The sequence below is a fragment of the Perognathus longimembris genome, chromosome 6 (genome assembly GCF_023159225.1).
Source record: "Perognathus longimembris pacificus isolate PPM17 chromosome 6, ASM2315922v1, whole genome shotgun sequence".
Taxonomy (NCBI): domain Eukaryota; kingdom Metazoa; phylum Chordata; class Mammalia; order Rodentia; family Heteromyidae; genus Perognathus; species Perognathus longimembris.
The window spans coordinates 31831820-31857587 of record NC_063166.1 but is presented as its reverse complement, the minus strand read 5'-3'; the positions used below and the strand labels follow the sequence as shown (position 1 = coordinate 31857587).

Genomic DNA, 25768 nt, shown 5'->3' with positions numbered 1-25768 from the left:
ATTTTTTAACATAGGAAGTTTAACCCTCTGATCGTATTAGGGTCCGGTTAGGCTTGTCTTGGGGTGTCATTTTAAAATTATTTTCAAGTTTCCTTTTCTGACATATATAGAAAGTAACTGCAGTGACATATTTGATTTAAAGATCTTGCACATCCTCCAGTCCATAATTACCATCAATAATGAAGTGTGAATCCTGTGTACATCTCCAAATCATTGATTGCAGGATACTTGTCAGGTTACTTGTGTCACTGTTCCTTTCCACAAATCTGGAAATTTTTGAATTTTGGGCCATACTTACTTAATGGCTCTGTCTTAATAGCCATTGTGTGGTTTTGAACTTAAGAGCAATGTTTTTATTTTTTGGTGGTCATTCACTCCCTGTGTAGCTGAAACTAAGTTTTTGTCCTTGTTTTTCCCTCAGCCATGTCAGTTTGAGCAGTGCATCGTGCAGTCCCTGCAGTCACTGAAAGATGTTCTGGAGTGCAAGCCTGGAGAAGCCAGTGTGAGTTCCCATTCATTTCCACCTACTGTAGAGCATTCTGAGTCATTGTTGTGCAGAGGTGTTTTTTTTTTCTCTTATTGCATATGCATTTTGTTTTGAGTCCACAAATATTCTAATTCTAAGGAAGACTGAGTTGAGATGACATGTGTTTGCAGGAGTTGTGGACCAAGCACTAATGCAGGCACTTCATGTTCATAGTGAATGTTTGCCCTAGGGTTGTCAGTCACCACAACGGGAAGGCTCCTGTGGGTTCACTCTTCAGAATAATGGGTCCCATGTAAAGCAGTTAGTGCCTTATACCTAAGTTCACAAGCAAAAGTTTTGTTTCCTTACCAAAATTCAAAAATTTTAATGAAGATTCTTCCTCATAGGTCTTTCAACAACCCAAAACACAGGAAGAGGTTTGCCAACTGAGCATCAATATCATGCAGGTAATGTTTGGAAGCAATGGTGCTCAGAGTTTGAAGTCTTAGTCTGCCAGTCCTGTTGGTAATACATACGTAGCACAAATCAAATGTGAATTCCTTGAGGGACAAGGCAACAAACAGTACAAGAAATGTATCCAATGCCCAACGTATGATACTGTAACCTCTCTGTACGTCAGTTTGATAATAAAAATTTGAGAAAAAAAAAATAAAGGAGGTGGTGCCAACTGGTTAGTTGGACAAGGCTAAAAAAAAAATCACATTATATATAATTTTGTTTCTGTTTGCTTTAGCAAAGCATGAATGTTCATTTATACTGTACTTCCATTTTTTGTCCTCCTAATACTTTGTACCTATTCCCATTAGATCACAACATGGGCAAAGTAATAATTAATTGTTGATATTTTATCTAGAGCAGAATGGTTTTTCAATGATGGCAGTGCTTTTTATGTACAGAAACAAAGTCCAGCATGTTATTGAGTGAATATAAGAAAAAAAAATTCTCCTAAACTATAATCAGGAACTCAGTAATTGATCAAAATATAGTGAGTTTGAGTTTTTGGTCAAGAATGTAGTATGTGTTGATGGAATATATGTATATATAATATACATATATATAACAGACATATACACACAAGTAATAGATACATACTCTTCTTACTCTTTAAAGGGTATTTGATTATCCTTTTAATATATATAAAATAATTTTAGTGTCCAATTAGATTAATATCTGAAACTTTCTAATTCTGAGACCATTTCTGACTTAGGTTTTTATATACTGTCTGGAACAATTGAGCACCAAACCTGATGCAGATATAGATACTACACAGTAAGTAAAAATAAAATCATGCCTGGAAATGTAGCTCTGTGGTAGAGTACTTGCCATGTATATCCAAGGCCCTAGATTTGGCACACAGCCCCACCAGTAACCAAATCCCCCAAATCAATACTTAGGGTATGACTCAGGGTGTGAGGAAATGGTAGATGAGTTGGTAGGGGCGGGGGGGGGGGGCGGGGTTGTTGCTGTAGGAAGCTGAGGCAGGAGAATTGTCCATTCCAGCCCAGTCTGGTCAGACCCTATCTCAGAGAGAGAGAACAAGAGAAGGCACTAATACCTTTAATGAATTTCTCTTAGCCTTATTAGGGACATGTTAGACACTGAACAAATAATGAGTTTACCAAGTAACCAAAAAAGTACAAGACTTTTCAATAATAAAGTAGAAGATTTATATTTACAGTTCCACCCCAAAAGAAGTGTATTCATTTCCTGACTTATGAAGCAGTAACCCCTCTATACATCACCTTTATAATAACAATAAAAAATTAAAATAATAAATATACATCCCCTAGTCGATTGCTTTTCTACTTGTGGCACTAGGAAATTGCACCTGTGCCCTCAAATGTAAGCCAAATGTTATGGTACATTCCTATATTCTCAGTAACTTGAGAGATATAGATATCAGAGGATCAAAGTCCCAGGCCAGCCCTGGCAAAAGCAAGACTATACTAAAAAGAAGCTAAAGCAAAAATGAATAAGAAGAATGATTTAAATGTTAGACAACTTACCTAGTAATCCCTACTACCTCCCCCAAATAAAATGAGATAAAAATCTAAAAACCTCCTAGAAATTCTGATAGATTAAAAAACAAGCATTTTAATTATTTCAGTATATGTTTTCTCTTTCCATTTTCCCCTTTGGTGATTTTTTTTTTAATTTAATGAAGATCCAAAAGAAAATTTTATGTGGCTCATGTTGAAAGATATTCCACAGTACCTTCTTTGAGGCATTAATTACTAAATACAAAGAAAATATATGGAAGTTTATATAATATGTTTTAAACCAAAACATGTGTATGTTTGTTGCAATCGTTTGAGTGCAAATCCTTGTGCTCTCACAAGGCTTGCTTGCTCATGGTTGGTGCTCTACCATCTGAGTCATGCTTCCAGTATGGCATTATGGCATTTTACTGGCAAATTAGAGATGGAGCCTTGGGGACTTTTCTGCCAGGGATAGTTTCAAGCTTAATACTCTAGATCTTAGTTTCCCGAATAGCTAGGATTACAGGCATGAGTCACGAGCACCTGGCTAAAATACTTTAAATTTAGATATATGGAGAGAGAGAAAGAGAGAGAGATTATGCTTATGATATCATATTAAGATCTAGTTAGGCTTATCTTGAGATGTCATTAGTTGGACTTATTTTCAAGTTTTCTTTTCTGGCTTTTTACATATAGGAAATAACTCCAGTAATATATTTGACTTAAACATCCTCCAGTTCACAATTACCATCAATAATGAAGTGCAAATCCTGTGAACATCTCCAAAACATTGATTGCAGCTGTCATATAATTTTATGTTATTTATTTGTGTTATAATTTTAACTATAAGTGTTCTCTTACCTGTTTTTATATTCAGTCTTTCTATGGATGTTTCCTCTCCCGATTTGTTTGGAAGTATCCATGAGGACTTCAGCTTGACTTCTGTAAGTAAGAAGTTACAAAGAAAATAAAATCTGTCATTTTGAAATTAATGGCTACTTTATAAATCAGCCTAAATCACTTTGGGTGCACTTTGAACATCTTATCATGACTGCAGCGTAGCACTCAGCTCTATACATTGAAGCTCTGTTAGGGCATGTGGAAATTTAAATAAAGCAAAATTTAAGGGAATTCCACCCTTGAGATCTTTCAGCTGGAGTTTTATTTTAAGGAGGCCCATGCACTGACCACTTCCATGCAGAATCTTGAGTAAAAGATTGTCCTTGTGTTACCAGGAACTGGAAAGTTGCCTTGATGAATCAGGGAGGAGGCAGGAACAAAAGGATAGTTTGAGTTTTTACCTCTTTAGCCAGAGATCTGCTATTCTTTTTTTAAGCAATATTGAGGATTGAATTCTGGGCCTTGCACTCACTAAGTAGGTCTTCTGCCACTTGGGCCATGCCTCCTGGGCCTTCCAGCCTCTTTTTATGATGGTTATTTGTTTGTGTGTGCTAGTATTGAAACTCGAACTCAGGACCTAAGAACTGTCCCTTAGTGTTTTTTTTTCAAGACTGGCACTCTACCACTTCAGTCATAGCTCCTCTTCTGGTTTTCTGGTAGTTCATATGAGATGAAAGTCTCATGGAATTTCCTGCTTGGGCTGGCTCTGAACTGTGATCCTCAGATCTCAGCTTCCTGCATAGCTAGGATTATAAGCATAAACCACTGGTACCCAGCTACAATGGTTATTTTTGAGATAGGGTGCCACACATGCCCAAGTCTCTGTGTTGCTGAGAATGACAGATATATATCATTTTGACCAGCCATTGTGCTTCCGTTCAAGCTGGGATAACAGACAAGCATTACCTTGCCTAGCCACTGGTTGAGATGGAGTCTTATAAACACTTTACGCATGAGCTACAGCAATATTTCCTGTTTGTGGACAGTGGACAGTGAGAAGAAATGTTCAATAAGAAGGGATCTGTTCTTCAGTTCAGATGAGGTTTGGATTAATGGAATAGGAAGGAGCTGATTCCCACTTGCTTAACAACACAGGTCGTGTCAGATGCTTTCTAGACATAGTCCACACAACAGCCTCCTTGACCTGGGATCTCAAACTCCAGTTTGGGCACTCTGATATCAATGGAAACATCCAGACATGAGACCTCAGGGTTAATCCTAGAAGAATGGAAGAAGGGCTAAAAACACAATATTGGAAGTAGCCGTAGTTAAGAGTAGAGGTAGAGTAGTTAAGAGGCTAAAAGTAGAGAACATTCTTAGGATAGGGTTAAGAAGTATGAACTAAAGCATGCTAACAGATCAAAAGCTCCGAAGGGTCAGCAGACCATGAAAAGTCATGAAAGTGTCATGGGCCAGGACGTAAGTATATTTCTATGGCCTTCTTGTCCTGGAAGAGAGGCAGGAGTTAAGAAGCCCAGTGCTGAGTTTAAGCCAACCTTTCTCTGGGCCCGGGAAAAAAGAAAGCGTTAAAGGCCAGGGCCTTAGAGCCATCTGGTAGCTAGAGATAAGGAAAGTGAGAGTGGGGCTCCTGTTTGTGCAACCTGTTCCCTAGTAAGCAAGCCAGTCACAGCTCAGGTCATAACACCCTACTGTTTCCACAATGAGCATCCCTTCAGCAGACACCCAGAATTTGCCATGAGTTTCTACTTTTTCCAGCTCCTCCTGACTGTCCAATTTTACTCTCCCACAATTTCTCCCCATCACAAAATGCCTCAGTAGATCTTGGGGGACTTAAGTCTCCCTAGAGTCTCTGTTATCCAGACAGGATGATGGTGAGATTTAGTTAGAGTCACGCCTGCTTGGCATGGGTAAAAAGAGAGCTTCACTGAAGACATCCAAGCTTTGTGCTACTTTATATCCAGGAAGAGTAACACTAGACCTGCTTTTCTTCTTAAGTGCTGCAAGATGTTGGCTACATCCTTACTGTCAAATACACTTCTCTATCCAAGTGTGACAGAGCTTCTGATTAACAACTCCAGTTTACAGAATTAATTGTGCTGCTCACTTGTTCTTACCACATTTTTTTCATCTGAGGGATTAGATTTGAGGCAAAGAAATATACTTTCTTAGGGTAAGATAATTCTGTAGTGATCTGTTTTAGAAGAACAACAGATATTTATTTCTTCAGGGAAATTAAGAGAGCTTACAGGACAGAAGACATCATAGACTCACTGGGCTACATAAGGAGGTTTGACCTTATTTATTTTTTATTGTTATAAAGGTGTTGTGTATTACCTTCATATAAAGAGGTATTACAGCTAAGTCAGGTGATGAGTACATTTCTTTTGGGACAATATCACCCCTTCCCTTTATAGTTATAAAGGTGAGGTACAGAGGGGTTACTGTTACATAAGTCAGGTAGAATACATCTTAGAACCATATAAACCCCTTCCCTCCCCCTCTCTGATTTTCCCTCTTGTCCCCACCTACAAGTTCAACATAGTGTCTAGTGTGTACCACTGCTGCATTTGCTCACCATGTTTGACTCTTGAAGGGTTAAGTAATAAAGGATTAATTTGAAACTAATCAAGAATTTTGAGGAGTAGGGTATAGGTAGTTGGTGAAATGTCCTGCTTACTTACTAGAAATATCAGATTTGAGGACAAAAAGGGAAATCCTGCTTTATCATGCTAGCCTGCCTCCTTTCTAGTGTTTTTTCTATTGTTCATTCCCTAAATAAGGAAATGGGATATTTTGAATATATCACTCCATCAGCCGATTTATATCCCATTTCCCATGCATAGATTAATTCAAGGCCTATAGCAACCCTTCATTTACTTGAACATACAAATTTTTCTTTGTGGCAGTACTGGAGTTTGAACTCAGGGCCTTATGCTTGCTAGGCCGACTTTATACCATGTGAACCTTGCCTTCAGCCCTGGTTTTGCTGCTTATTTTCAGCATAGTTTATCAGGAACTTTTCTGTCTGGGCTGCCTCAAACTGATCATTCCCCTCTTAGCCTCTCCAGTAGCATGAGCCACTAAGGCCTGGCTTGCTTAAGCTTTCTTTTCTTTTAATAATCTGTGCTTTTGACCAGGCCATCTTGTAACCTCAATCCTCCTACCTCTCCCTCTTCAATAGCTGGGATTGAGGTTTGCACCATCATGTTCAGCATGTATACTTCTTGACCTTTTACTCCTGTCTGTTGATTGCCAAAAACTGCAGTGACTAGTTTCCACCCTACTAGAAATATATATTCTCACATTTTGAATAAAGACATAATGATAGGTAATAAAAGTAGAAGATCTTTGAACATTTTTCTGAGCTAAATGTAATTATTGGGAGAAAGAAGATTTGCCTGATAATTGACTTTATAGACTTTTATTCATATTCAGTCCACAAATCTCAATGAATAGATACCTGTTTATCTCTATGTTTTCTATCCATGAGAACTTTATTGTAAGTTATCTTGATGCTCTACAGAAAGAATGAGCCCAGTATGGGTGAGACCTTTTCGTGGAAAGAGGTTTTACTGTAGCTGTAGTCAGGGATCTTGACTGGAGGCCCTGGATGAGTCAGCTATTCCAGAGAACACTTTCTCCCCTGTTTAAGGACAGACCTTGGCCTCTGCGGGTTTTTCATGGAATCTTCTTCACAGAAATATTTCTATCAAGCTATAGAAGAATTTTGTGTTCACTAGCATAAAGCCTGCTAACATTTTTTTGGGGGGGTGGGGGAGCAAGTCCTGGGCCATGAACTCAGGGCCTGATCACTGTCCCTGGCTTCTTTTTGCTCAAGACTAGCACTCGGCCACTTGAGCCACAGCGCCCCTTCAGGCCGTTTTCTATATATGTGTATATGAGGCAAACACCCTTGCCACTAGGCCATATTCCCAGCCCTGATAACATTTTTTTAAGAAGTTATTTTTGTGGGATGGGACTCTGGAAGATGAAGCAACAAGAAGGAATTGATGCTCCGTGTGGAAGAGTCCTTAGACCTTAGTGACTGCTCATTGGAGGAGGCTGTTACAGAGTACAGAATAAATTATTACAGGCCTAAGGCTTCTAAAGGAACTCATCAAATACATAATTTGTCAGTATAATTCTTTGAAGTTATAAAAAATTTATAATCTATATTCTAACTTGTTCTATATATGATTAGTTATATAAAGTGTCACATGTATAGCCCTTTTGTATATATAAAATATTAAAGGTAACATTATTTTACTTGTTTGTTTTTTGAGAGAATGCTGGGATTGACCCTATGGCCTGTTTTATACTAGACAAGTGCTCAGTGTATTATGTAATATGAAAAGTTAGTGGAATGGCAAAATTGTATCATTTCTCTGTGTTGAAGAAACAGCCAAGAACAGCAGAACTTTGAATATTGATATCAAAGGGCAAGAGCTTATAATTAGACCTAATAAATGATCGGGTTTATCTGTTGTACTTACCACCCTTTACTATAAATACAGTTTCTGAGGCTTTCTTTGTTTTGCTTCTAGGAACAGCGACTTTTGATAGTTCTGAGTAATTGCTGTTATCTAGAACGTCACACCTTTTTAAATATAGTGGAACATTTTGAAAAGCACAGCTTCCAGGGAATAGAAAAAATCACACAGGTAAGTATTGTGTGGACAAAGTGGTTGTTTTACTAACCTAGTTTTCCAGCGATGACGTCATTCATTCCTTTTGCCTCCTTGTGCTTGCTTTACTTAATCCCATTTCCTTTCCCCCTGCACCCATCCTGTATTGGACTCCCTTCTATGCTCTGACCTTGACTTTTCAAATTGAATATTCTGCTTTGCTCTAGAGAAAAGCTTTCTCTAGTTGGAGCTGGCTATTCCCTGGCTAAGTTGTTTTTAAAATGAGGAAAGAGAAAAACATCAAGCTCAAATCTTTAACAATCTTTATCCCTGACTGGACTCATTTCAGATGAGTTTTTTCAGTGTAGACAGAAGCAAGCTTTCTGAACCAGCAGACAGACTTCTTCCTGCTGCTCCACTCCTCCTTCACTTCCTCTCCATGTTGACCACAGGGATGGTTTTGTTATACTTCTTAGACACATGAATATGTGCTCTTACACATCCCTTCAGCACTCTCCTTCCCCTCCTGCCACTAAGTGTGCCCATGTGCCCAGCTCACAGCAGCTGCAGGATGCTTAGCATCTGACAGGACACATATCCTCCCCACTCTGACCACTGGATACAGAATATTTGGAGCAAATTGAGGCCTTCTAGCATTAGTGGAGTGGTTTATTTTTAATAGTGTTTTCTCTTATTTATATATTTTGTCAAGTAAACATAAATGGAAAAAATGAAGTAGCATTGTTATTAAAGGTTAATTGGGTCCTGGCAAAGGTTTATCAGATTTCTAAGTAAAACTATGCTATAACCACTTTTTAATGTCAGTATACTTTTCTCAGTCCAAAGAATCATATTAATCTTGATAATCATGTAATTAAAGAGATCACATACATTTATAAATGACGATTCCAGTTCATAAACTAGATTGGGATTTCTTTTTTCAAAGAATGAAAATGTCAGAGTGGGCGGCTCTGTCTTGTTTTCCTGCCTTTTTGTAAAGATTAATCATTCTGATGAGAAATGTTGTGACTTATAGTTTTAGGGCCAAATGTCTAGTTTATTTCCAGAAAATCTGATTGTTGAGAACTATAAAATGTTTTCTAAGTTGTAAAAGTGGAGACTTTGTTTTTATACAAGGACAGTAGTGACATGAATATATTTATTGAAAAGATTATATCATTTAAAAATTATAAAATGATTAAAGATTGCATATAATAAAGCAGTAAGTTTTATTTTCTCTAGGTTTCATGAGATAATAAATAGAAATTACCAGTTGCTTCTGTTTATATCATTAAAAAAGAGAAAATGAAATTGACAGTTTTTTTTTATATCCTTTCCAATGTTTTTCCAGAACATTTTGACAAAAAAAAAGATAATTTGAAGGATATGGAGGTGTGACTTATAATAGTGGCCTTCTTTGCCCACTGAGACGCTGGATTCCTTAAAATTGACCATCGTCAATATTTTGTAATTATTCAGTTCCTATTATGTGTCAAATTTATTCCCTTCATGGGGTCAAGTAAATAAAATATTTCTTGCATTAAAGGAAATACATTTCTAACTGCTGTGACTTTACATAATTCCACTTCCAAATGACAAATAGTTGTTGAGGCATCTAAAAAAAAAGTCACAGCACAGAGAGAGATATGCATACTTCCTTCAGCACACAGTGTCAGAAATGTGGACTCATGGCCTGCTGGTGTCTTTCCATTATGTCAGAATTTATTGAACAACAACAACAAATTAGCAAGCTACATCAACTTCCTTGGCATTAAATTGCCAAGTACTACTGAGATCACTTGATAATTATTTTTGCCAGTCCTGGGGCTTGAACTCAGGACCTGAGCACTGTCCCTCGCTTCTTTTTGTTCAAGGCTTGCACTCTCCCACTTGAGCCACCGTGCCACTTCTGGCTTTTTCTGTATGTGTGGTGCTGAGGAATCAAACCCAGGGCTTCATGTATGCTAGGCAAGCACTTTACCACTAGGCCACATTCCCAGCCCAAGATCACTTGATAATTTAAGCCATTGGCAACACAGATTCTTTTCTTTCTATCTTAATTATTTAACTCTCAGAATAAACAAAAGAGTTTACAATAAAAAATATATATAGCAAGAGGGTTACAAATTGAATAGGAAAGAGTTAAAGCAGACTTAGGGTTCAAAGACAAGAGCAGAGACCTCTACAGATGCCAAGAGACTGTTCTGGTTGTCCTTGGAGATATGTAAGCTAAGCATTGCTGTCACAGAGCTGTCTTTGAGCCATTGAGGCCCAGTGGTATCAAGATGCCCTGTTTTGGGCTGGGAATATGGCCTAGTGGCAAGAGTGCTTGCCTCCTACACATGAAGCTCTCGGTTCGATTCCCCAGCACCACATATATGGAAAATGGCCAGAAGGGGCACTGTGGCTCAGGTGGCAGAGTGCTAGCCTTGAGCGGGAAGAAGCCAGGGATGGTGCGCAGGCCCTGAGTCCAAGGCCCAGGACTAGCCAAAAAAAAAAAAAAAAAGATGCCCTGTATTGTAAGCCTAAATGTATTTTAAATGCAGAGCTGATTTCAGGCAGAGTTGAGTTCAGATACAGAGCTAGTTCTGTTGCTTACTGGATCAGAGATAAATGGCAATATGAGTGAGTCCTGTCAAACAGGGGATTGAGCTAACCTGAAGTCCCAGAGAGACTCATAAATAGGATGGTCTGATGATGTGTCAATGTTTGCTGCCATATCCCCATACTAGATGCCCCTCCTTTTGCATAATTCAGGTGATAGAGCTAAATCTCTGTACCAGATGTGTCTGATAAGTGCCTGATGTGTCTGATAAGTCCCAGTTTCTGATATGCTTTGATATATTTGCCAATATTTATTGGTACAAATAAATAATGTGTGTCTTTTGGTATGCTGATGTATGGTAGTTGTTTATTTGCATAAACAAGATGTTAGTGTCATTCTGTTTTGGTCCTTATGCTCAAGGTGGAATAGCTTAGGTTAAAACTATCACTTTACAAAATGGAGCGGATCAAAGCTAAGCACAGCCTAAAAAGTAGTGTTCTACCTATTCCAGAGTAGTGACCCAGAACAAGCCTAACCCGTCCTCCTAAGATATTTCTCCTCGTTTTGCTCGCTCTTTTCTCAGATTCCCTCTCCTGTTGGGATCCGGTGGCTGGCCATTTTTATTTCCTTCCTTCTTCCCTTCCTCTCTTCTTTACTCCCTTACTCCATCCTTCCCTCATCCTTTCCTTCTCTTTATTTTCTTTTGGATGAAACACAGGGCTTCTTCAGAAGTAAGCTGGACCTCTACCACTGAACCATACCATCAGCCTCCCTCGTGCTGTCATATTGGTACTTCTACCAGTAGAGATCTAAAAACAACTAGTTTTAAATTTTTCTTACGTTCAGAATTAGAGTTGAATCAGTCTTAATGTAGGAATTATATGTAAATCATGCTTTTTTGAAGATTAACATTTAATGATCATTAAATGATTATTACTATTTAATGATTTTGTGTGTATGTCATTTGATAGAAATATCCTGAAAAGAAAATGAAGATGATATTTTTAGCCCCATATTCTTCCTAGGGAAATACATTCAGAGAGTTTAAGCAATTGACCTGAAAGTAGCTGAGAAGACCTTAAAACAGGCCTTAAATTTTAAGTTTTTCTCGTTTTAATTCTAGCCAAGCACAGTAAAGAATAATTATACACCATAAAACAAAAGTAGTTCTTGAAGCTAGGTAATGACTGTACACCATTGGGACTTTCGCTTAACATTGAATGGCACTGGCCATTCGTGAGGCCTTTCTGCCCTGCCCTAGGCCTCATAAAGCAGCCCTGCAAGGCCTCTAGGACCTTTCCCTTCCTGCTTTTCTACTGGGATCCTATATGGCACAAGCCCAGAACTTACAGATGTGTGTTCCACTCATGCATTTGCATACCTCCTGATTAAAAAAAAAAATCTAGCTATTAGCCAGACATCATTGGCTCATACTTGTAATCTCAGGAGGCTGAAATCTGAGGATCATGGTTCAAAACTATCCTGGGCAGGAAACTCTGTAAGATTCTTATCTAATTAACCACCAAAAAGCTAGAAATGACACTGTGGCTCAAAGTGGTACAGCACTAGCCTTGAGCACAAAAACTTAGGGACAGTGCCCAGAACTGGCACGCGCACGCGCACACACACACACACACACACACACACACACACATACACACACACCTGTTATTTTTAAAAAGAAAAAAAAAGAGAAATCCAAGTTGAAAAAATAAAAATTTTAAGGTGCCAAAGGTAATCACTTTTAATAATAATCAGTATTTTATATATACCGTATATCCAGAAATTCAAAACATTTCTCTTAATTCACTTTACATTGAATGTATTTTTCTATTGAATGTTCTGTTGTGAATACTTTTCCAGTTTTATTAAATACTTTGAAAGTAACAGTTTGTAAAATATGGATTTGTAACATTGGTTAGTGTGGATATATCATACTTTTTAAACCTGTCTTCTACTAGGAAACTTAAGGCCAGTTTCGTTTTGTACTATCCTTTGTTAGTAAGAGCAGAGATAATCTTTTATCTCATATTTAATTACTTCCTCACAATAATCATCTAGAAGTGGATTTATAGCTCGAGACCCTTGATGGGTTGCTTTGGGTAGCTTACCTCACATTACTTTTTGCTTACATTTTGCCATTTCCTATTATAATTTTAATTTTGAGAGGTGAACTCACTTATTCATTTTGTAATTTGTTTGCTTTTCCTTTTTTAGATCATTAGCATTTTTCCCTCTTTTTATTCACTTCTTATAATCTGGAAGAGCTAATTTTGAATGCACTTAGTAAAAGAAATACAGTTTTGAACTCTGAAGTGTGTATACTAAATATAATATATAGAGACAGAGATCAATATCTATATGTAAGTATGTATGGGCTGTTATTTTATATATGTGTGGGCTGTTATTTTAACTGGTCTTCTCATTCTTCAAAAAACAACCATCTAATGTACCTTTGATATTGCAGATTTTCTTCTGATTTGGGAAAGTAGATATTTTAAAAGTGTCATTAAATCCATGTTTAAAGTTATACTTTAGTCTCTTTACCTTAAGTCTCTTTCAGAGGCAAAACTTGGGGAATATAGAGAAGGTACCATGTCTTTATCATATATTCAGCAATCAGCATTAAATGGGTCTATTGTATAAACCATGTGTACAAGACTTTACATAGTTGGGTACTTTCAGCTTAATTGGATAAACTTACATTTAAAGTTTAAAGCCATTTGAATTAATAGTTAAGAATGAGGTCTGCTTTGTTTCCTTACTGCCCAGATTTCTGTATTTATATTTGTTTAATTTTTCCATCTCAGTATAAATTAGCTGAATTTTGTTTAGATGCTATCTTTATACAACAGTTAATGTTTGGAATTTAAAATCATAGTAAGAAATCATCAGGAATTGGTCTGGATGTGGTAATGTATGCATGTAATGCCTGTTAGTTGGGAAATATAGATCTAAAGATCTTGGTAGAAAGTGAGATCTCATTTTATCCAATAAGCCAGGCATAGTTGACTGTCTTCTGGATCTCCTTCAACTTCTCTTGATTTGCTGTTTCTGAGTTCATCCTTTTTCATCATGTGACCAGTGTAGTGCTGTAGAAACCTGCCTTGCAAATGTCTTGGTTTAGTCCCCAGCCAGGGAAGCTAGACACTGGTTCTAAACTACTTGCTACTTTTCATCTGCTGTTGATCGCTTCTTTGTAATTTCCAACATCCTTATCAATTCCTTGTAGTTTCGCTTTTTATTGCTTTTTTTCCCTCCTCAGAATCTTCTTACTTTTATATCACTGGATGTTTCTCATTAAAGGAGAGAAAATGGTAAATTCTTTTACGTTTTTTAAATTACCATCAACGATGTTCTATACTTCTTTTAAGTAGGGATTTAGTGATTAAGTCTGTTTCTGAGCCAATAGTTATCTTAATTATTACTTTTATTAAAGATTTTTTAGTTGTAATCAGATATACCTGTTTCATCAGGACCCCTGCTCTTGATTCTTTTTTGTGTGATCTTTCTCAGTACCATCAGTAGTCCTTCCTCATTCTCTCTTCCTCTCCCTCTCTCTCTCTCCCTCTCCTTCTCCCTCTCTTCCCCCTCTCTCTCTTTCTCTCTCTCTCCCCTTCCCTCTCTCTCCTACCCTCTCCCCTTTTCCCTCTCTCCCTCTCTCCTTCTTTCTCATACCCCTTTAGAAATATTTTTCTTCCTCCCTGACTATGATTTTCAAAGAAGTTTTCTTGGTCAGGTATTGTTTGGCTCAGGCTGTAATCCATTACTGGGTGTGCAGAGGCAGGAAGATCTCATGTTGGAGGCCCTCCTGGGCTATATAGTGAGAACTTGTGTCAAAAGAAAAATTGTATTCATCATTTGTAATTTTCATTCCCAGAATGGCTCTAATAATATATTTAGGTTTATGGTTTAGATGTGTGTGTGTGTGTGTGTGTGTGTGTGTGTGTGTGAGAGAGAGAGAGAGAGAGAGAGAGAGAGAGAGAGAGAGAAGGAAAGGAAATTTGCATTTGTCTGCCACTGTTTTCCTTGTTTCTCACTCTGACTTCTTTCACTTTAGCTTAGAACCTTTTTCAAATGTGTACATGAAATACACTGAATTTTTGCATGCCCAATATGACTTTGTTAAGGGAATGACATTTTTGGATAACTAGGTTTCTTGGGGGGGGGGGGCAGGGGATTTTCTTATTCCTGTAGATTATATCTGCTGATCTCAGATTCCAGGGTTGCATGTCACATTCTTTCTCTCACATCGATTTAAAAGCTTGAAAAGCTTTCTGTTTCTTCTCCCTTTTTTAAATTACTAGAATTTTGGCAGCTCATGTACTTTCCTTGTGATTTTAGGTTAGCATGGCCTCACTGAAAGAACTGGACCAAAGACTTTTTGAAAATTACATTGAACTAAAAGCAGATCCCATTGTCGGTTCCTTAGAACCTGGAATTTATGCAGGCTATTTTGACTGGAAAGACTGCCTGCCTCCAACAGGTAAGGACTTGAAGGCACTGGAGTTATCTATATGTGATCGTGTGCATCTAGCAGAGTGGAGAACTTTTTGTTTTGCAAAGCACCATTTGAATATTTGTAATACCATGCAAAATTATCAATACAGGCATATAGACAGATAGACATAGACCGCTGACAAAATGCATATATAGGAAGCCTATGTGGCTGTCCATTATGTACCAAATGATTTCACAGGTCTTATGGCTCTTGTTCCAGACATCCCACACCCCTGAGAGTTACACATGTAGATAGGCCTTATCAACTAATGTACGCTTAAAAGGCTGTTCTCTTCACATTTTTCTCATTCTTAGGTAGGATAGCAGATTATTTTATCTTCGTAGCTTAAGCATTTTTTTCATATTTAAAAGCCTTATATATAATGAACACAAATGTAAATTGTGATTGGACACATAACAGTAGTTATTAAAAAGTCATCACTATTTGAGTTTCTCACATGCCCAGAACCAGTAGCTTAAGCATATTTTTGATAGATTGTAATTTAATATTTTTTTTATCATTAATACTCAGTGGTTTGGTTACTGTTTGGGCTTTTGTGCTTGTTATTTTGTTACTTCAGCCACATATCCACCGTATCTTATTCTTGTTATTTTTGTGTCTTGCATTTCGTCCAGGCTAGCCCATGATCCTCTTATTTGTTCTTCTTGTCATAGCTGGGATAACGGGTATTAACTATCACACTCAGCTTTTTTGTTGTTGTTGTTAATCCAAGAACATTTTGTTTTCAAATGAACAAAGTTACTTTCCTTCCTAAGTACATTAATGTATTGTCCTATGTGAAATGGCAGTTTTATCCTTAGTTCTTGTGAAAAGGGCTTGCCTCAAGCCAAAGTTAATTCCATTGCTAAGAGAGTCCGTATGATAAACATTCCCGTACACTTGATTTTATTTAATACTGTAATTAGTATAAAGAGGGAAATTCAAATTAACAAAGATTGAATAACCATTCCTTTACTACTAAGCTAGCAGTACTGAGTGGATATGGTTCACAAATTACTTTATGATTTTTTTCTCAGTATTAGTAAAGCTACTAATTTTTGTATATTTATTTTGAATTGTTACTTGCTAAAGTGTTAGGTCAGAGGATATTCTGGTAGAGTCACTTTACCACTTGAGCCACTCTGATGGAGTCTTTAGGCTCTTTCATCACTATACACACACACAGACATGTATACATAGTACATAATATATGTGTATATATAAATATGCAAATAGAGATAATTTAGTTTTGTCCTTTCCTCTTTGTATTACTTTTATTTCCTTCTCTTGACTTATTGCTCTAGCACTATATTAAGAATAGAAAGATTAGATAGCCTATTCTGATTTTAGAGGAACTGAGGTTTTTTTCATCGTTTAATAAAATGTTGGTTATAGATTAGTTGTATATTCCCTTTATCGTGTCAGTGTATGTTCCTTTTGTTTCTATTTTCCTCAGGAAGGAATGTTCAGTTTTGTCAGAGCTATTTTCTGTATTTATTGACACAATGTGATTTTTTAAAAAACCTTGATTCTATTTATATTTTGTATAACACATTGATTTACATGTGATAAACTTTGTAGTGATGCCAGCATGACCACAACATATGATCTTTTCAATGTACTATTGAATTTAGTTTTCAAAACTGTTACTGATCATTTTTGTGTCTGTATTCATCAAAGAAATTGGTCTATAGATCAAAAGAAAACTATAGTTTTCTTTTTGTTTTCGTTATTTGTTTTTACCTGGTTTTGGTGTCTGGGTTAATACTGTCTTCAAACAATGAGTTTGAAAGTAGTACTTCATTTTCTGTTTTATGAAATAAAGTGAAGAGCATTGCTATTAGTTCTTTAGAGTTCTGTTAGAATTCAGCAGGGAAATCTGGCTAGTTGTTGAGGAACTATTAATATTTTAATTTCATTGTTATATATCTTTTTATTTTGTTTATATCCTCTTGACATAACTTTGATAGGTTATGTGTGACTAGAAATTTATTGATTGTTAGTTGAAGTGTTTTTATACTAATTGTGTTCATTGGAGTTACTATGGGAAATGGAAGAAATTTATATTTATATATTGTATGATGTTATATACTATACACATATATCACATCTAAATATATTGTGTATATATATCATTCTAAAAATAGTATCATAGTGTACTTCTATATAATGTATATATTCTGCAGCACAATAGTTTCCCATTTATCAGTAGTATTTAAGATCACAGACCCTGTGATTCTTTTTTAATTGGTGAACAGAATTATTAGATGTCTCTTCAAAGCAGCATGCTAGGCAGTATATTTAAACAAGTCAAAGAAAAACAATATAAATCTAATTATGAGAAAAAAAACTATTTTACCCAGAACAACTTGATTGTATTTTTTAAGATCTTTATCTTTCCTAATCTATTGTACAAATATTTCATTAGCTCTATGAGAGGTAGCATACTTATGTCTTGCCTCTTATAGCTAAATTGTTCAAACCCCTGGCATATTTAGGATTTCTAGAGAATAAGAAAGATACTAGAAGAATGGAGACAAATAAAAATACATTTTTAAATTTTATTTTCAAAGAAAATGGAAAATATAGACTCCAAAGGCTTATATTCTGGATTAAATGGATCACTAAAATGTTATGGGCCCATATGGATTACATATGTTATATGCATTATGAATCATAAGTATATGTATGCAATCCCCCTTCATTAGCTACGGTTCTGCATCTGGATTTAGCTATCACAGATTAAAAATACTGTTTTTGAAAAAATAATCATACCTGTTCTGAAACTGTTCAGGTGCTTTTTCTTCTCTAGACAATATAGTCTAACAACTACTTACATAGCATTTTTATTATAGTAAATAGTGTAAGTACTCTAGCGAGGCTCTAAAATATAGGAGAATGCATGCTTAAGTTCTATGCAAAGATCACTCCATTTTAAATGAGGGACTTGAGCATCTATGCATTTGGTATCCAATCACTTTGGGTTCTGCAGTTCCTTATAGATGTGAAGGTTTGAGAGTCAGTCTCTCTGGTTCAACAGACACACACACACACACACACACACACACACACGTCGGTATATTAGTAGAAAATGTTGGTCAAGGAAAAAAATCCATTCATTATTCTCATTTTTTTTACCTGAAGTACATATGCACAGTTTGTCAAGTACAAATATATCTTGATAAGAGTAAGAAGACAATCAGAAAATTTTAATTTTCTACTTTAGGTTGTATATGTTTTGATATTTATGCATAGCATACATTTTTATTTTTCAAAATTCTATACTATGGGCATAGCATACTCAGGAGGAAAATTCACATCTACTACTTTTTTCATGAACACCTACTTGTTTTGATAGAGAAATAACATACACTGTGAGGTTTCAGAGAGATTTTCTAGTTATTCTTTTGGAATTACACTTGCTGGTTATGAGACAATTCAGAAGGAAGCCTACAGTCATTATAGGAACATTTTCATTTTAAACTGTGTTTAATATTTTATTAAACATTTAAAAATGAAATGATAGAAACAGCTTTAGCTAAATTTATAAAGAAAAGCCTAGTGAAATTAGCTTTATAGCAGTGTGTTACACTTCGATGATACAAGATTTCTGCAATACTTTTATGTAATAATGTCTTAAAATTAGTCAAAATTTATGTTTTATTACTAGTACTATCACATAAGTAAAAATTCAAGCTTCAGATGAATTCTTATTCCTGCAGTAGTGGAAAACATACTATTAGACTATTCCATCCATGGTTAAATTTCAGGCTAAGCACCGGAGAATGTTCATACACAGGAGGAGACTTCATTGAGCTTGTAGTAGGCCAAGTGTTTGCTCCTTAGGCTACAGCCTGAGGCCAGCGCTTGAGCAGAAAGCCCATAACCCTATGAGACAAAAAATACATTCCAAAGAAAAGTAATACTGGATGGCATCTAAAAAAAGGAATACAAAGCACCAGAAATGATGGCTATGTGGATAAATATAAAATGCAAACTTTGGAGCTTTTTCTAGTTCTTACTTTTTTAAGAACAATGAAGTTTTGATGCAAGAAAAAGCCATGTGTTTACTAAATTGAGTTCATAATCAAAATGATTTATGTAAAATTCCTTGTGTTTGGTTTTATTGACAAATGGTATGAAAACCTTTAAGGAAGAAACCAGATTTATATAAACTTTATCAGAAAATAGGAAGAGGCATTTTATGCCCGTAAACTCCAAACCAAAAATCTGTCAATAGCATTACAATGAAAAAATTAAAGTCCAATATTACTCGTGACCACTGGAGAAAAAACAATTAATTTTAGCAAAAGAAATAAATAATAAGAAATAAAGAAATAATATCACTAGTCTCAGAAAGAGAAACCATAAGTCATCTCAATAGATTCAAAGAAAGCATTTAGTAAAGTGTAGTATCAATTCATGATAAAAACTCCCAGCCAACTAGAAATAGTAGGAACCATATCTGTTATGGACTCTGTAGGGACTCTTGTTTGATCAGAATGCCCTTCAAAGTCTTGCACTCTCCAGATTCTGCCATTCCAGCTGAAGATGATTTAACTTGGTATCATAGAATACATATCTTGAGCAATAAGACATTTAGAAAACTAATACAGATTTAAATGCTAAAGCATCCCAAACTCGCAACAGCCAGAAACAAATCTAGTTCTCAAGCTAGAAAACAAAGCTGCTGGTGAAGCTTAGTCTAAATATACATAGTTGGGAAACAGTAGAACTAATAATTTAATTAGTAGCTAACCAACTGTAAGCCACTGAACAACTCACCCTTCTCATATCCTGCTGGCCTGTCCCTGAACTTCATTTTTGTTCATGTTCCTCACCTTTTCACAGTCATGCAGTATATTCTCTCATGTTCCTGGGACATAAACAGTTTGGTACTGTCAGAGGCTGTTTCCTCCTGCTGCTTTATCCGTTGATACACGCTGTCTGTGGCATCAATACTTAGTATACCCTGCTGTGTCATGGTCCTCAACATGGCATTTCCTTTCCCTTATGCCCTGTGCTTCTCCACTTGACTTGTCAGACCAAGGGACAAGTTCTGCCTGAGGCCTCCACACACATGGCCACTCTTACAGGCCACCTAGGCTAGCCCCAGCTTCCCTTTGAGCCCAACATCTCTTCCTCATGTTGTCCTTCTGGTTACCAGATATGCACAGTGCCCTCACTTTACTGTCTGCTACGTGGAACCAATTCATTATAATTTCCAGAGATATCCTCAAAAATTCGTTGATTAGTTCATGAGAAACACCTTGGCAAAGGTTCCTCAAGCCAGAGAGAATGGGGGGGGGGGAGCAATTAAAGTACCAATTTATAGTTTAGTTTTTGATAGTAGATGTTTGCAAGTGAATGTCAGATTGAGTTAACTAAATGTCGAAGAATGGAATTGTGATTAATTAAATAGATTGTCATGTAAAAATAATATAGACATCCATTTTTGTAAAATGCCAATCATCTTCTTAATGTACCTCTCCTTTTCCATAATTCTTATTATTTGAGCCTTACAGAGTTTTACAGCACCTATGTGCATCACATTCCCAACCTTATATGATAGGACACTTTTGGAAATCTTCCTCTTCTCACTATGTGGAGCCTGTTATGGCTTGGTAAAGTGATTGATGCTCTCTATTGTTCCCTACACACCTTTCCCAGGTTCCTGTAGTCTGGTTTGGTGTAGTTGATTTCTCTGTGAGTTCTGGTCTGATCAAAACATATGCCAATTGAGTGGACTTTGTCTCTAAAGAAATGTCCATGCTGCTCATCTTTCCCTTTACTGAAAACTAAAGGAAAGGCCTTTTGTCAATTCTAAGACTATAGTTTTTCTTAAAAGAACTGTGATGTTGTTTTAATGGTTTTGTATTTAATCTGTTTATAAAAGCAAAACACATTTTTACTGTTACTGAAGGAGGATAATACTAGCTGATCATTTTATTTTAAATCATAGTTTTCCTTTTATAAACTCATTTTTTTCAGTCTCCTTTTTACAATCCATTTATCAGGTTAGGGCCAGTGATGCCTTGCACATTTGCTTATTGTTTATCTGCCAAGCATTTTTCAATAGAGCTGAACTTTGGCTTTACTGGTCTTACATATGAAATTTATTAACCTTGAGATGGCCTATGGCCTACATACTTTCCTTGTTACATGTCTTATCTGCCAAAGTATTTGTTTTATTATGTGTAAAATTGATAGCCATCAACTATGCTGTTTTGCATCAGGATAAACTAATATACTATTGTGCAAACCAATTTTCTAAATGATTTTTTAAGTTTTTATTATGGAAAATTTCAGAGACATACCACAATAAAACACTATGACAAATTCTGACTGACTGACCTGTTGGCCAACTTCAACATTCACTAACCTTGGCCAATCTTGTTTTATCCGTACCCCCATACTCCCTATTGCCTCTGAAATCTATTATTTTGAAGTGAGTACTAGATATTAAATCATGTCATCCATGTACAAATCAGATAAAAACTTTTTCTAGGGACTGGGAATATGGCCTAGTGGCAAGAGTGCTTGCCTCATATACATAAAGCCCTGGGTTAGATTCCCCAGCACCATACAAACCATACATACAGAAAAGAGCCAGAAGTGGCACTATGGTTCAAGTGGTAGAGTGCTAGCCTTGAGCAAAAAGAGGCCAGGCCCCAAGTCCAAAAAACTTTTTTCTAAAAAGAAATCATAACCGATCTTAATATCAATGGATTTTGAAAAATAACATTATTTATTAAATTCACCAATACCTAATATCGTTCAGATTCTAAAGATGTGTGTTGCTTAAGACATTTAGTAAATGTCTTAAGTTACTGGGCTGCTCCTTGTTTAACTTTCTAGTATCCCCTCCTCAACTCCTTTGTTGAATATATTAGATTTTTGCTTGTGTAGATTTTCTCACATCCTAGGGTTTTTTTAAATTGCTTCTTCATGGTGTCATATAACATGTTCCTCTGATCTTTGTACTTCTTATAAACTTTTAGCTAATAAAGAAATTGTTGTAGTTAATTTTTTATAGTTGAATGTACTTTACTAACAAATTTAGGAGCAGTAGAGAAGAGAGTACATTAAAAACATGTGCTTGCATATCAGACAATTCAGGACAGTATAGTGAATGGGTGGAATTCACTGTGTGTTAATAAAGAAGTTTTATCAGTTCTAGGTCTGACTTGTTTTCGGTCATTGTACCTGGGGATGCGTAGTGTCTAGTTGTCTGGTTTTGACTGCTAAGATTAAAAATTAAATTCAAGTGTTACCAGTTTGATGCATCTTTTGGTGTTTACTATAAGCTTTTCACTTAACAGTTTCAGCACCATTGATAGTATTTACCATGATCTTTCTAATTGGAGCTTACAAATCAACAATTATTAACTGGAACATGAATTTTTTCACAAACTATTTAATTACTTTGAAGCACAGTTTACCTAGGAAGGATAGAAAAACACTTCACACTTTGGTTAGCAGTTTTAGAATAAGTTAGTTTTCTAGCATTTTTCTAAGGCTGTCAGTAAGATAAAACTTGCTTTAGAATTTTTTTATGATCTCATAATGTGAACATATCTAATGAGTCTTAATTCATTATAGTAGTTACTATTATTACTTTTAATGAATTCCAAGATACAGAAATAAGAGACTCCCTCCTCTTCCTTTTTTCAGTTTTTATCTTTTGATGGTTCTGTCTTTATGGATGGTGTATTCATGTGTATATCTTCGAGAGAGTGGGACAGAGGGCACAGAACTCAAGGCTTAAAGGGTGACCAAGTGCAGCAATGGAGTTCACTGGACACTGATGAAAATGAACTTATACACCTTATGGATGGATATAGATAGGAGGGGCTAGAATAGAGTGAAGGAAGGGAAGACACTGTATGCAAGGAATTGGACTCATTACCTGACTCATGTAATTGTAATCCTTCTTTATGTCATCTTACAATAACCTCAAAGTAATTTTTTAAAGGTATCGGGAACATTTGGATAGAAAATATTAAAGCCAAGATTCAGTTGTCTGAGGCAGGAAAAAAGTATTGTATTCAAGAGTATCTTTTTGGGTCAATGAGTCTAATATCTTGGGTGAGATTTCAGTTCAGCAAGGGGTGCAAGAGGAAGGAGACCTAAAGGTAATCATCTTACCTTGATAATTATGTGTATTTTTGGTCAAGCTCTACTTGGACTTTATCCTGTTTGAAAATATCACTCATGGAATGAAGAGTACATATTAGCAGGATAAATAACTACACCACCACTAATAGCAGTAACCTAGCAAAAAAAATCATAAAGCTCAGTTATTTTACTCTTATGAAAATGAAAATAGACTTGTTTGGGGGATTTATGTCAAGGGAGTTGTCCTTAAACAGAAATGGGAGGAAAAAAATAAATTGAAAGGAAGGAGGGAGAGATATTAGTCTTGACATAATAATTTGGATGAATAAAGACTCATAGTGAAAGAAAAGATGTCAAAAGAGCAAAGATGCCAGCCAAAAGACCGGTTAGAAGGAGGTTACAGCAAGCAACATCTGTTGAATAAAGATATTACCAGTGGAGAAGGAGAAAGGTTAATGGATAATATAAATTCTCAAATAGCAGAACAGTCAGCAGTTGATAATACAATAAACATGTTAAGGAGTAGGCGGGAAATTGGAATGATAAAACAAAATAGTTGTGACTTCTTTAGCTGAGGGAGCCCCTGGGAATAGGCCTTAGTCCTCAAGTTCAACCTAGCTATGTCCCTGTGTTCTAATATGGTGCTTTATTTCACACTCACTATAGATCCTTGGTCCTGTGGACTCATACTTGGAAAGTAGAAGGAAATATGTAATACGGAAATCTTCGTTTCATTTCTCACAATGTCTGCCCACACTGTGTGTCGTCTTCATCTTCCCTGTCTGTCTGTGTTCTCTCTCACTCTCAGGATGTCCTGTCCAGAATTCTGTTTTGAGGTGAGATCTTTGTCAGCCCCAGTCACATTACCTACTGCTTCCTATTTTCTAATAATACCATTGTTTCTTTTCCAAAATCAGCACAGCTGACCAGTTTTAAGCTCCACTGTCCCGTTTGAACAGTGATAGAAGGCTGTATTCCTACTCTCTAAAGTGGATTCTTCAGCAATAGATTTGTAAAAAATGTACATGAATGCCTTGTAATTATTTTATATCTTCACTGTAAATCTTCAACGTGCACCCCTTAGGTATTATGGAAAGTACTAAGGATCCCCTCACTTTACCGGATTTTCTTTTCTGTGAATCTAAGGGGTTCTTTGAAAAATTCACTTTTTCACACTTAATGGCTTTTTGCACAATGATAAACACCAAGGTAGAAACATAACATAATATTCTAGGCTTTGGAATTTTTTTTCCTCTACCTCAGATATTTATTCATTCCTTTGTGGCTCTAATTACACTTAGGGTTAATTTTAGCTATAAATTTAATAAATACTTGTCTTAAACAGTTCTGTCTGAAAACTTATTTTTATTAGGAGTTTAAATCCATGGTCACACACTTATTAGACAAGCCTTCTATCCCTTCAGCCTTACTCCAATACCCCTCCGCCTTTAAAGTTATTCTTGAGATAATCTCACATTTTTTCCTCAGGGTTGGTCACAGACTTTGAGTATCATACCTATTACTTCCACACAGCTGGGATTATAGCATAAGCCATAATAGGTGGATTATTTGTTGAGATGGAGTGTCATTAATATTTTCTCCAGGCTGAGCCTTTTACAATCCTCCTGATCTCTGCCTCCTGAGTAGCTGAGATTACAGGTGTGTGCCACCATGCCCAGTGTCTCTGAAAACTTTTGAAGGTGTTTGGAGACATGCCATTATTTTGGTCTTTGATTCCTAACCTGTGATGAAGAGCCTGAGGAAATCTGTGTGCCCCACACCTGGTGAACCAATGTCCTTTCCCAGCAGTCATTCCACATGCTCTTTCTGCAGAGCATGCACAGGGACTCTGCGGCAACAAACACCATGTTTGAGGACATAGTAAGTTTATGGCAAATGTTGGAATTTGGGTCATTTCATTTAATTGTAGCCCAGGATTTTCCTTACTGCCAATCTGATTTTATTTAAAATAAGTCTTGGTCCAGATTTGGAAAGTTTTCTTCCAGAGTTCATGAAAAGGATGGACTGCTACATGTATTAGGCTCATTGTGGCCTCTCCACTGTCAGTAAAGGTGAGATCAAGGAAAAAGGGCAGGGTTTGGACAGTGAGCACTGACAGTGAAGGCAGCATTTCTGCATTGTCACTTGAATTAGAAAGTTGCCACTGCAGTGTTTTTCTATAGACCCAAGCATGCCCCACAGCAAAAAAAGCTGATCTTACATGATTTCCATATGATGGATTTGGGCTCCCTCACAGATTTTGAGACAGCATAAAAATATCAATTTAGTCTCTTGTTTACAAAATTGAAGGGATTAATGTAACATGATAGATTCAACACTGATAGCTTTGTAAAGAAAAGCCTGGAGGCCACTTTAGTGTCTGGTTTGAGTGTGTGATTATGCACACAAACTCCATTTTTTAAAATATTAAATTGCAGCCATTCTTTTCAGCTGTAGCCTTGCTGGACTATGATGCCCCACACCACCCAGCACACTTGAGAGTCTAACTGTTGGCTCTTAGATGGGTTGGGGCAACTTACTGGAGAGCAAGAGAGATGACAGGAATGATTAGGAGGACAGGAGATTGTAGAAAGGATAGGAAGATTTCAAGACATGATTTCTTATCATATTATTCATTTCTAATTCCCATAT

At 36.3% G+C, this 25768-nt stretch overlaps 1 protein-coding gene across 3 annotated transcripts in view; it reads left to right on the top strand.

Moving 5' to 3' along the window:
* The window catches only part of Exoc2 (exocyst complex component 2), a 173988-nt gene that overhangs the window by 107022 nt on the left and 41198 nt on the right, over positions 1 to 25768 (top strand). For all 3 annotated transcript variants that reach the window (XM_048348507.1, XM_048348510.1, XM_048348509.1), the window contains 6 exons: positions 422 to 502; positions 874 to 933; positions 1695 to 1756; positions 3344 to 3410; positions 7872 to 7988; positions 14842 to 14983. In XM_048348507.1, the coding sequence (XP_048204464.1) occupies positions 422 to 502; positions 874 to 933; positions 1695 to 1756; positions 3344 to 3410; positions 7872 to 7988; positions 14842 to 14983 (529 nt within the window). The remainder of the gene's footprint in view (positions 1 to 421; positions 503 to 873; positions 934 to 1694; positions 1757 to 3343; positions 3411 to 7871; positions 7989 to 14841; positions 14984 to 25768) is intronic.